The sequence below is a fragment of the Amaranthus tricolor genome, chromosome 4 (assembly GCF_026212465.1).
Source record: "Amaranthus tricolor cultivar Red isolate AtriRed21 chromosome 4, ASM2621246v1, whole genome shotgun sequence".
NCBI lineage: Eukaryota > Viridiplantae > Streptophyta > Magnoliopsida > Caryophyllales > Amaranthaceae > Amaranthus > Amaranthus tricolor.
Genome location: NC_080050.1, coordinates 26,865,926 through 26,878,575, shown reverse-complemented (window position 1 = coordinate 26,878,575; position 12,650 = coordinate 26,865,926). Strand labels below are relative to the sequence as shown.

Sequence of the window (12,650 nt, the reverse complement as noted above, 5' to 3'; positions counted from 1 at the left end):
GAAAGTCACCTTGCTCGTAACCATTCAGGACAAGAAAGGAATCACAGTTACTTGCCCACAAGAGTTCTACATCATTGACGCCCCAACAAGGTAAAATTGCATCCTGGGCAGGAAGTTCTTGGGGGACATCACAGGCATCCCTTCCTCTTTCCATCAAACACTCTTGTTTATACGAGAAAATGGAAAGGTGGGGAGAGCCAGAGGCTGTCAGTTGATGGCTAGAACCTGTAGTATGATTAAAGCTATCAGGACCCTCAAACAGAGACACAGAAGAGAAGAAGAAGGAAAGGAGGAGAAAATAAGAGCGTGTGTATAGAAGAAGCAGTGAGGGATTCAGGCACGGTCCTAACTCTCAGAGAAAGGGGGGCAGCAGAGATAGACCCTAGACCCTTGTATGATAATGAGGCAGAAAATAAAATACTTCCCAGGACTTTAGAGCCTGAGGAGACAGAGCTCGAAGAAATACCCCTCATTGAAGGGACAGATTAAAATGATCAAGGTTGGAAAGACCTTATCACCAATAATCAAGGTTGAATTAACAGATCTGATAAAGGAAAATGCATACCTCTTTGCATGGTCTGCAGTAGATATGCCTGGCATTGACCCTGCCACCATCACCCATAAACTAAATGTGATTGAAGGGTCAAAGCCAGTAAAACAGAAAAAGAGGAGCATGGCCCCTGAAAAAGAAAAAGCGGCTGAAGAGAAAGTACAGAAACTTCTGGAGGCAGGGTTCATTGAACCCGCCAGTACCCTGAATGGCTGGCCAATGTTGTGCTGGTATCAAAGGCAACAGGAGGGTGGAGGATGTGCATTGACTTCACTAACCTGAACAAGGCATGTTCTAAAGATTTCTATCCTTTACCTAGAATTAACCAGCTAGTGGATTTTACTGCAGGACATGCTTTGCTCTGTTGTATGGATGCTTTCTCAGGGTACCATCAGATCTTCATGGACCCCTCTGATAAGGAAAAAACTGCATTCATTTGCACAGCGGGAGTCTACAACTATAAAATGATGCCATTTGGCTTAAAAATGTAGGTGCAACATACCAGCGGCTAATGGACCAGATATTTGCCAGCCAGAGGGGAAGGAATTTGGAAGAGTACGTGGACGATTCAATCGTCAGAAGCAAGAAGGAAGAAAATCTTATCCTTGATCTCAAAGAGACTTTTGAGAACATGAGGAAGCGCAGTATGAGGCTGAATCCCAAGAAATGCGTATTTGGAATCAGGTCTGGTTCTTAGGATTAATGGTGTCTCAAAGAAGTATAAATGCAAACCCTGCCAAGGTACAAGCTGTCCTGGATCTGGTAGAACCCAAATCCAAGAAAGATGTAATGAGATTTACTGGGAGGATGGCAGCGCTCTCCAGATTCATAGCCAAGTCCGCGGAACAATCTTTACAGTTTTTCAAAGTACTTAAAGGAAATAAGAACTTCTTCTGGGAAAAGAGCAAAAGAAGGCGTTCTAGGAATTAAAAAGTCACCTCCATAGCCTGCCCACCCTGGCAAGGCTCATCACAGGTGAAACTCTGTACCTGTATGGTCCAGCTAGTCAAACCACTATAAGTGCTGCAATAGTTAGAGAAGAGGGAAATGTACAACAACCCATATATTTTGTGAGCAGAATCCTGCTAGATGCTAAAACCAGATATTCCTTGATTGAGAAAACAACTTATGCTGTTGTGGTGGCTACTCGGAAACTCAAACCATATTTTGATGCCCACCAAATAATTGTGCTTATCGATCTACCACTAGAGAAATCCCTGGACAAGATAGAAAGGTCCGGAAGACTGGCCTAATGGGCTATCGAACTGAACGGATACGGGATAAAGTATCAAGCTAGGACTGCTATCAAAGGGCAAGCCTTAGCAGATATATTTGCAGAATGCACACATAACCCTGAACTGAAAAAAGATGCTCCTGCATGGCAGCTGCTCACAGATGGCTCTTCTAGGAATGTAGGAGCAGGGGCTGGAGTTGTTTTGATCTCTCCTGAAGGGAAAACTATAGAATACGCTCTAAAATTTCAATTCAGGGCTACGAATAATGAAGCTGAGTATGAAGCAGCTATTGCTCTACAGAGCCTTGGAAGCAAAATACGTACGGCTAAGGATGGATTCTTAGTTGGTAGTAAATCAGATCCTGGGGGAGTAGCCAAAGAGCCTTCATTGCAAAAATATTTAGCCAAGGTTAAAGGCCTAGTTGCAATTTTTGAAGGCTTTGAAGTAGAGAGGCTCACCAGGTCACAAAATGAACAGGCTGATGCACTATCTAAATTAGGGAGTGCCGACCAACATAACATGAAAAGATCTGTCCTGGTGGAAGTGAAACATCAAAGTGTCATTCACGAAGATGCAACTTCAATATTCGCAATTAACAGGCTGAATCTTCCCCCATGGATGGAGAAAATGCTGAAATACATAGAAGAAGGTGAACTCCTAGTAGACCCTATCAGAGCCAAGAAGATCAAAAATCTGGCGCCACAGTTCACCATCATCAATAATGAACTATATAAAGTGGCCAAGAGTGGTCCACTGTTGAAGTGTGTTACTCCATAAGACGCAGAGTATATCCTGAGGGAAATCCATGAAGGAGTTTGTGGTCACCACCAGGGCGCCAAATCTCTAGCCCACAGAGCATTCAGAGCAGGATACTATTGGCCTAACACCCTCTCGGATGCAAGGAACGTGGTGGAAAAATGTGAAAAATATCAGAGGTTTGCTCCTAGCATCAACACACCTTCTAATGAGCTGAAATACATTCACAACCCAATTCTTTTCGCCCAGTGGCGTTTGAACCTCTTAGGACCATTCCCTGTGGCCCCAGGAAGGATCAAATTCCTTATTATGGGTGTGGATTATTTTACCAAGTGGGTAGAAGCAGAACCTCTTACTACAATTACTTCCAGAAAATTGAAAAATTCATATGGTAACATATCATTACCAGGTTTGAGTTACCCATTGTTCTGACAATGGACAATGGAAATCAATTTGATTGTAACACCCTGAAAGAGTACCTTAGTGGCTTTAAGATTAAGGTTGTATATTCATCAGTCTGTAATCCTTAGTGCAATGGCGAAGCTGAAGCAGCCACTATATAGATCCTGAATGGGTTGAAGAAAAAACTTGATGAGGCAAAGGGTAGATGGTCTGAGGTCCTATATGATGTAGTATGGTCACTCAGAACTACTCCCAAAGAAGCTCAGGACAGACTCCATTCAGGCTAGTATATGGCACAGAGGCTCTACTTTCTGTTGAAATTGGTGTACCAACCCTGCGTACCCAGTGCTATGAAGAAAATGAAAATCAAGAGTCAAGGCTACTGGACCTTGAACTCATTGAGAAAGTACGAGAAGAAGTTGCTCTAAAAATGTCAGCCTACCAGAACAGGGTTGCAAGACTGTAAAATAGGAAGGTGAAAGAAAGAACCTTTTAAGTGGGAGATCTAGTCCTGAGATATGCCCAAGCTGCACAAATTCGAGATCAAAGGAAACTTTCTGAAACTTGGGAAGGTCCCTACATTGTAACTCAAGTTTTGGGTCATGGAGCCTACAAACTGAAAAAGCTTGGCCAAGAAGAATTCAGGTATAATTGGAATTCTAGAATCCTGAAGAAGTATTATGTGTAGTTTCACTGTAATCTAGATTTCTCTCTTATATTGAATATGGTCTTTTTGACCTTTTGATAAATCAAGTTGACTTTGTATGTAACTGTATTGAAAACATTTATACTACCTGCGGATCTCTCTCAACTTCGAGAATCTAAAGGTAACAATTCAAAGAGGTCGATCAACATAAGATCCTGATCAATGAAATCTGTTACCTCAACCATGAAAACAAAAGCTTTTCAGTTAAGAGAGATACTAGGATCCCTGATTACCATCAAATCAGTTCAACGCCAAAAGTTTAGTGTAATTCTGGCTCATTCTTCTTAGGACTTGAATTTAACAGGAAAGCTATCTAATGCCCTGGTAAGGTTAACTCTTGCCCTAAACAGGCTTTCGCCAATTCTTGGATCAAGAATCTCAACAGGAAAGTCATTTTAATACCCTGAAGAGAATATCTTAGAATCCAAATAGTAAAGGCTAATAATCTTTGTGTCAAAACTCTTCAGGACAGATCTTTTATACCTTGAAGAGGTTGTTCTAGATCCCAAACAGACAAAAAACAATTCCTAACACCTTACACTCTTAAAATGACTAATAATTTTATAAAACGGGAAAGAGGTTTGGAATAAGGGATCACACATCAACTCGACCTGTCCAGACTACAGTTATACGAAGTCGCAGTTAGCAAATACAGGTTATACCTCTTAAGGGAGATAGTAATAATGAATAGCTGCAAAACTAGCTCATATCCCTTAGACAAAAGCCTAAAACACATAAGCTACGGGGTATACTCCAACACTATAACAATTGTTTAACAGGAATATAAAAGCATAAGAAAGGAATAAAAACTTCGACAGCAGAACGAAGAATAGAAGGAAGAAATCAACTTATCATTTCTGCAAAAGTTACAGCATACAAATTTACAAGTTGCAATATACAAGTTTAATTTTCTACAAAAAATTAAAGATGTACAAGTTTACAAGTTACAGTATACAAGCCTGCAAAGAATGGATGTATACAACCAGATCAAAGAATACAAAAATACAAAGAATACAAAAAATGATGATGCTGAACGCTGAAACAATTAGAGGGGGACTCTTCTCCTGGGGTTTGGAGAAGAGGGTCACTCTTCCTGAGCTGATTGACTTTACGCTCGATCTTGGGGGCCTGGAGATGTCGCCTTATAGCGTTCCAATCAAAGTCAGAGTATTGGATAAAACAAGCGTTGAGCATCTTGACTCTGGCTTTGACAGCTGCATCTTTTTGATAGTAAGAGGCAACTTTTGCGATCTGCTCCTTATGATTTTTATGGGCAAGCTCAAGAGCAAATCAAGCTACAGCAAGTTCCTCCCTAGCACCCTCCAGGTCAAGCTGTAGACTTTTAGCACGAAGAATATATTTGTTAACCTGGAGCTTAGATACCTGAAGAACCTTCTTTACTTCAGAAAGACGCGACTGATACCCCCTACATTGCTCCTCTAAATCAGCAACCCTCTTCTCAGCTGTGTCTGCTCTAACAAGAGCATATTTGAATAAAGAAGTTGAAGCTCGGACACAAGATAGGAATGTTAAAAAAGTCCCACCCACAGGAGGAGGAGGCCCAATAGTCTTCACCAGGTATTAAACAGCCTTCAGCTGGTATGCAAGTTGATCTTCGAGCCCAGCTATGGTCTTAGCTTTTACTTCTAGCTGAGACTCGAGATCAGCCATTTGACGTTTAAGATCATATGCCTCCTTAGCTTTGGCTGACAGGGAGGAGGAAGACTCCTGAAGCCAGGGTTGCGAGCTGAGATTCTACAGCGGCCTGTTCCCATTTGCAGGTAGACATTTCCTCAGTTAGGCGCTGAACCTCAGCCCTGAGACCCTCAAGCTCGACCTCATAATTCTCCTTCTGCTGGCTCACCTCCAGCCTGAGTTGGGAGCAGGTCTCTTCAAAATGACCGAACCTGCTCACCTGTTGCTCTCTCTCTTTAAGAGCTTCTTCCAGAAGAGCAGCGTCCTTAAGGTGAGCAACGTGCACTGCCTCCAACTCAGCACTTAGTTTGGCATAAGCTTCGTCCTTTGCAACGTTTTCAACACCCAGCTTCACTAGAGCTTCATCCTTGGCAGCTTCAGCCTCCCAAACAATTGAGGAAAACCTAAACTTTAAGTCCTGGTATTGAGTTTCCCTGAGCTGTAGGGCAGCCTGAGTCCGAAGGTTCCTGACGCTGGAGTCATTGAGCTTTTTAAGAAGGCGCAATTGTTTAGCGTGAACGGCTGTACCTACTCGGACAAAATGACTCCGAAGAGTCTGCAAAACAAAATAAACCTCAGTTAGAAACAGACGTCGAAGCAGGAAACATAAAATAGCTAAGGGTAAGAAAGATACTTGTTTCACGACGTTTTCTATTTGACTAAGAGAGGGGGCCACCGTCACTTCCTCCCTATTAGTTACAAGGAGCCCCATTGGCTTGTAAGCCTCCTCTTCAAGAGGATTGGACCTCAAGAGAGAGGCGACTTCCTTGTTAGTGACAGGCTTGGCCACTGATGAAGCGCCTATATTCTGTCTTGAATCTAGGTATATCCTCTCTAATAAAAAAAAGAGGGGTAAATATCAGCATAGGAAAAGTGACTACTCATAGAGAAATACTGGTTGATTAAGATTCAATCATGTACCTAAAGGAAGAGGAGAAGGAAGTGAAGCAGACCTCTGCTCCGCCACTGCTGAAGACTTACTCTTGCCCAGGCTCCTCTTGCGAGTGATCCGAGCAGGAGCAAGGACAGGAGCAGTAGGAGAAACAGAAGCAGAAACAGGGGGAGTGACTGCAACTTCAGAAGTGACGACCTCAAGAGCCACATCCTCTACCATAGCCTTCGCCAGCTCACAGCAGGCTCAATCACTGCAATAGGAACTGTATAACCATACACAGAAAGGAGAGTCAGTCCTGAACACCATAGAAACTAAAGGAATAAACACAAATCTGAGGCATATCTTACGAACCTGCAGTAGCCAAGTCAGGATACAGGAGGCCTTCGTCGTCGTCGTCTGAAAAATTGACGAAGAAATCAAAATTGGCGAACTCGTCATTAGGGAAAACACACTTCCCTAAATTAAAAACTTCAACTGACAGGGCCCCACTCCCAGTTTGAGCTGCGGAGGCTACCTCCAAGGTAGACTGATTCCCCACAGGCGAAGGGACTGATTTGGCGGAGTCCTCAGTCACAACCGTCGTTGTATCAGTCACTGCTGAGAAGAGAAGAAAAAAGAATAAGAAAACAAATAGAAGATAATACAAGCAGGTCGACATAAACCTTAAAAATGTAACCACCTGAAGACGCAGAACTGGAAGTAGTTGTGGCAGGGTCACGCCTCTACTTGACCCTGCGTTCCTGAAAAGGAACTGCAACAAGAAGAGGCACACCCGCGACAGGATGAGGGTTTTCCCTCAGTTTCCTCTTCTACTTCACTCCTGCCAGGGGTAGACTTTAAAAGCAGCCACTTCCAAAGAGACAGGGGCTACAGAAGAAAGAGCCCCAGAAGGTGCCCCTTTAGCCTCCTTAGGAGGAGGAGCAGGAAGAGCCGACACGGCCGGGGCAGACAACCTCAACCCTTCCTTTTCAGGCTTTGTCAAAAACTCCTGAGAGAGGAGGTCAAAGTCAGGATGCACCCAAGTTGGCACATCATAGAACTTGCTTAAGAAGTGGGGGACCCTACCCACTCCACAGAGTTGGCAATGCTTTCTAGGGGGCACCACCTGATCTACATCAAAGGTGGCAACCGCCCTGTTGCCCATCCGCGAATCCTGATAATAGTCATTAGAAAGACGTTAATGGAAGTCTGCCACAGCGATCTGAACAGGGGCCTTGGAGATTTGGTTCCAGAGTTGGTAATTACTAGATAACCTCCTCTTACCGTCTCCAGGGCACTAAGGGGGACCAGGCCTGAAGAACTCCCCGGAAAGAGTAATGCCCAAGTTGGTATAATGGACCTGATCCCCAAATTCTGCTAGAAAATAATAGGGAAAAAGAGTAAGCAGAGTTCAGGATAACGAGGGGAAAGAAAAGGCAACGATTAATCATACTAACTAGAAGTCCAGAAGGTGGACATCCCAACCAAGGACAACGCAGGCTCCCTGCGCATCACAGCTTCGTGGCAGGGCCACTTATGATTGTACTCCACCCCTGTAGACTTGTTTGTCCACCCTTGGAAGTGGAGGAAAGCATATATCTCAAGGCGAGTCAACCTCCTGACTTCATCCATTGTGAGTGGAGGATGAAGTACAAGGGTGGTCCGGTAGATAGAAGGGTTGTAGCGGTAGGGGTTATCAGTTGTGAGTAGGACCCTCACCCACACCGTCTTGTCAAAATAATGTTTTAAATCCTGAAGGTCAGGAAAACCACTATAGCCCCATTGACTACCTTGGCCGAGTAATACAACTTGTTCTCCCCTACTCGATCTTGAACAGGGACCTAAACAGGTCTAGAGTTAGTGGGTAACCCATGTACTCGCAGTGCCATATAAAGGAAATGATCTTCTTTGTGGCCTGGGGCATTAACTGATTCAGTGACAGTTGGTAAAATCACAAAACTCTCTGCAGAAACCAATGCATAGGGAACCGTAGCCAAAAAATAAAGTGATACAGATTCACCGGAATGTAGACATCAGTGGATGGAGAAGTGGTAACGATGACTTGGTGTGCTTGCATGCCATGTTCCCCCAAGCGACACTAGTAACCTTGATCACATGACAGACGGAACCTATCCTCTACCACGAATTGTAGACGTCCCTCCACCATTATGTCAAAAATTTGGGAGGAAAGTGCAGACTGTTGCAACTTTCCCCCAGTTTCATCCACCTCCAGTAAGTTGTAGGTCGTGGAAGCCTCAAAAGACTAGTCCAGTGACGCTGAGGCTAGGAGGGAATCGTCCCAGTAGAGATGCTCCTATTCAGTCCTCACCCAAACCAGGGGGAGCCAGAGGAAATGAACAACGAACATGATTGTCCGACCTATTCAAGTTGAAGTCAAATGTCAAATTAACAACAACAGTAGTTATCTTCTTCCTAGCCATGATCTTGAAGAAAAAGAGAAGCAAAGAGTCTTAAGGAAAACTGTACGTTCGAAGAGCAACACAAAGAAGACAAAATCACAAAGAAGACAAATTCAAAAGTCGAGAAAGGTTTTGAAGTGGAAAACCAAGGGGTATTTATAGATTTCTCAATAAATGCCTCAACAATAACGGTTGAGAAAATGAACGATCAAGATTAAAAGAAATTTGAAATTACTGAAGTAAAAGAATGCAAATGGGCGGGAAAATGAAACAGTACAGCGCAAGTGGCTCCACGCGTCAGTACAGATTTTACTTGCAGACAATCAAAGAAAATCAACCAAACGTGTGTCAAAATGTCCTCAGCAAGCTAAAAATTCTCGTCACAAGTTAAATTATGAAAAGGGGCATCATTAAAGGCTATCACATCCATGCCTCCATTTCCCAAGATAAACTACAAAAAACCAAGTAATTCCCAAGATAAACTACAAAAAACCAATCAACCTGAAATCCCGAAAGACCCTGACACGATGGTCATATTGAACTGCAAACAACACCCAGCAAAACATCGTCCTGAAACACAACATCCTACAAATATCGTTCTAAAACACAACATCCTGCAAATATAATCCTGAAACGTAACACCCTGCAAATATCACCCTGAAATACAATACCCTAAAAACACAAACCTGACATAGATGCGAGCAAGTATTGTCCATGTCCTTTAGCATGACTACTAAAGCACATGGACTAGAATAGTGCTATAAAAAACTTGTAAAAATAGACACCCAACTCTGAAGAGCATGCAAAAGAAAGAACATGAAACAGAGTCAGACCTGTTGACTCCTTCTGCCACCTAATAGGCATGAGGGGCAAATTGTATGTGCTGGAGCACATGACCCATAATCCTGAGACCCTGAAGGAGGAACATGAATACCTGCAGGATGGTTTACCTTGCAGAACGATAAAGAAGCACAAATACCTGCAGGATAGTTTACCCTGCAGAACGATAAAGAAGCACAAATACCTGTAGGATAGTTAATCATGCAAAGTAATAGAAGAACATAAATACCTGCAGGATGGTTAATCTTGCAGAATGATAGCAACGGATATAATGACGTGGCATGAGACAACTGCAATCGTACTCAGAAAAAGTTGTCAACACTTGTATAAGACAAGGCACCACACCTACCTCGTACCCTACCTAGGAAAATGTACTAAAAGACAGAGTGGGGACCATGGTACAAAGATCAGCAAATCACCAAATGCCACATAGGCTTACGAGATATTCTATTTCTCTCTCCACTGATCCCTAAAAAGATTCTATCAAGATAAAAGCCAAAATTGCCATTAGGGTTTTGAGATCCTCTCCTAAGGCCCACTATTATAAATACACGATGCCATGCATCGTCAAGGGTAACATATCTTTTTACACTGAAACCCGTACAAAATATTCTCTTGAGTTTTAACAGCAATCTTCTCAGTACCTTTACTAACTTAATCATCGTCGGAGGACCCTCGGAGGACCCCTCTCCGATCTCATTCGCTACCTTGTGCGAGAAGATACGGTGAAACAACTAGGACGCTACTCAAGCCTCCCCAGTAGTTCATATCCACTGTGAACTTTAAAAGACATTCTCTTGCATCCTCGTTGAGAGTGTTGATTGTTCTTTCTCAAGCAGGAACATAACCAATACTATCAAAAAATGTTAAAAAAAAGTTAGTAGAAAATATGTGGAGACCATAAACAATATACAATGTTAAAATAAAATTGAAAAATATGTGAAGATCATAATTACTAATAAAATAGAAGTATTAAAATAATGATGAATAATGTTAATTATTTCTAATGGAACGATAAAAAAAAAAATAAGAAGAGCTTTAAGGAATGGAAAAAGTATATATATACTAGTTCTAACTTCTAATAGTATGATAACTTTCTTACCTTCGCTTTGATGCCAACGAAAAATAAACAATGCTCCAAAAGCCAAGGTTAGCACAGTAATAAGAATGCTCATTATTTTAATCCGACTCAATGAATTTCCTGTTTTCTTACAATTTATAATTATATGGTACACTATTAGAGAAGGGAGATGAGACGAGGTTAGGAGAAAAAAGCACACAACACGTACAACATGTATACAGTTGTTCAAAAGTGGTCTAACCTAAAATTAATCAAATTGAAATCGAAAGTAACCCAAGAAGAAAATATGCACTTTTTAAAGGCTAATCGAACCAAATTGATCTGAATCAATCATGTATTCGAACCCCATGATGTATGAGACATGTCTCATAAGACGGGTGCTATAGTCTTATTATGTGATGGGTGTTTGATTGATTCAAGGAAGTAGCATTTTGTTTTGTCGTGCAAGACGGGTGCTATAGTCTTACTATTCTTATCATCAACTTGAAAGCTTACAAATTTGTGGAGACCACTTTGAAATGGATGAAGGAAGCTGTCCTTAAATTAACTAAAAGATAATAATTGAGTATAAATACAACGATTATATTCAACTAATTTAGGTGTTTAGTTTTTGCAATAGATTAACTGTGATCTGTTTACTAATTATAATCGATTTTATAAGGTCATACATAAGTATGAATCGGATAAAACATACCATAAAAGATAAAATATAATATACTCATTGGATTTATGATGGAGTTTTAAAATGAAATATATTATATATTTGATTGGATAATATTAAAACACAGTCTCTATCTCTATAAGATTAAATGTAACATAAAAAGGATATATAAATAGTGAATTCAATGTGTATATATACGTATTAGCTTTGGTTATTTTATTTATTTGGTTCACTATCTTATTACATTCTTTACATAAATTATAAAACACCTTAATGTAATAAGAAAATGGTTTCTCATATTGTATAAGCTAGTATATTTGGTGAACCATTAAGTGCTTATGGGCCAATAGTAGAAAAAACATGGTGTTTCATGTTCTATGCTCTTTGTTGTGTTGATTGATCCATCTTAAAAGGTTCTCTCTAGTTTTCAATATCTTTCTACTGAGCAAAGATCTAGATTCTTGCTGTAGTGAGACCGGCAAGGTTGTTAGAACCAAGATCATACCTAGGATCGATAGGGGTGATCAAAACCGGTATAATCAAATTGTGCATTTGTAAGATCCTACAAATATGTTTTGATATGTATAAGATATTCGATTATTAGTCATATTTGTTCATTTTAGTTCATCTATAAAGTTTTGAGTTGTAAATAACAATTTATTTGACTATCTTTTAATTGATTTAAAGGAATATTTCTAATAATCATTTATGAACCGTGAAATAGTTAGTACAAAGGTTTTCATAATCATAGTGATGATATATTTCTAACTTATATTTATACGAAACTATCCATGTGGAATCGAATCGTTGGATCGTGCACTGTGACAATTCTATTATGAGACTTGATCTGAAAGCAAGCATAGCCGTAATCTACTCTACATTGCTTATCAGAAGTGCCTCTTGGTTAAATTGGAAGATATAATCCCTAAAACTCTCATTTCCCCTTATTGTCACCTTCACCAATTCTAGTGTAGCCTTGACTTGTGTCTTACAGGCTCGAATGTGAGTTTTTGAACTTCGCTATCAAGTCATCCTACTGTAGGATCGACTCTTCTGACGAATTTGAAACTAGGTGTGTGTAGTATAATTAGACGTAGGTTCATTAAATTGTCACAAACCAAATTATGACCCCTAACTCACTAGAGTAATGAACATCGTGATCCCCCATTTGTTCATTTTGGGAACCTTGCAATTCAAACATAAATTATCCTCAATAAACGTAGGAATGGTGAGTCGATAACACAAAACAAAATGAAATTGTCGTTGATTCATTTTTTGTCCCATATCATCAATAGAAACTGTTGGAGTAATAAATAGACCTGAACATGCGATTCACAAGTGGAACTAAGAACAACTTGTCTCGGGACGAGCATGTAACTAGCAATAACGTTTTTCTTAATAACTCTAAAATAAGGCTTTCTCTACCAACT

At 40.8% G+C, this 12,650-nt stretch overlaps 1 protein-coding gene across 1 annotated transcript; it reads left to right on the top strand.

Annotated features, from left to right (window-relative positions):
* The first annotated feature begins 1,252 nt into the window (after window positions 1–1,252).
* On the top strand, window positions 1,253–3,071 carry LOC130810906 (uncharacterized). The gene is made up of 5 exons (XM_057677030.1): window positions 1,253–1,466; window positions 1,553–1,784; window positions 1,848–2,550; window positions 2,617–2,720; window positions 2,951–3,071. Exons 1-5 carry the CDS (start codon window positions 1,253–1,255, stop codon window positions 3,069–3,071), a joined length of 1,374 nt encoding a protein of 457 aa, XP_057533013.1.
* Window positions 3,072–12,650: the final 9,579 nt, after the last annotated feature.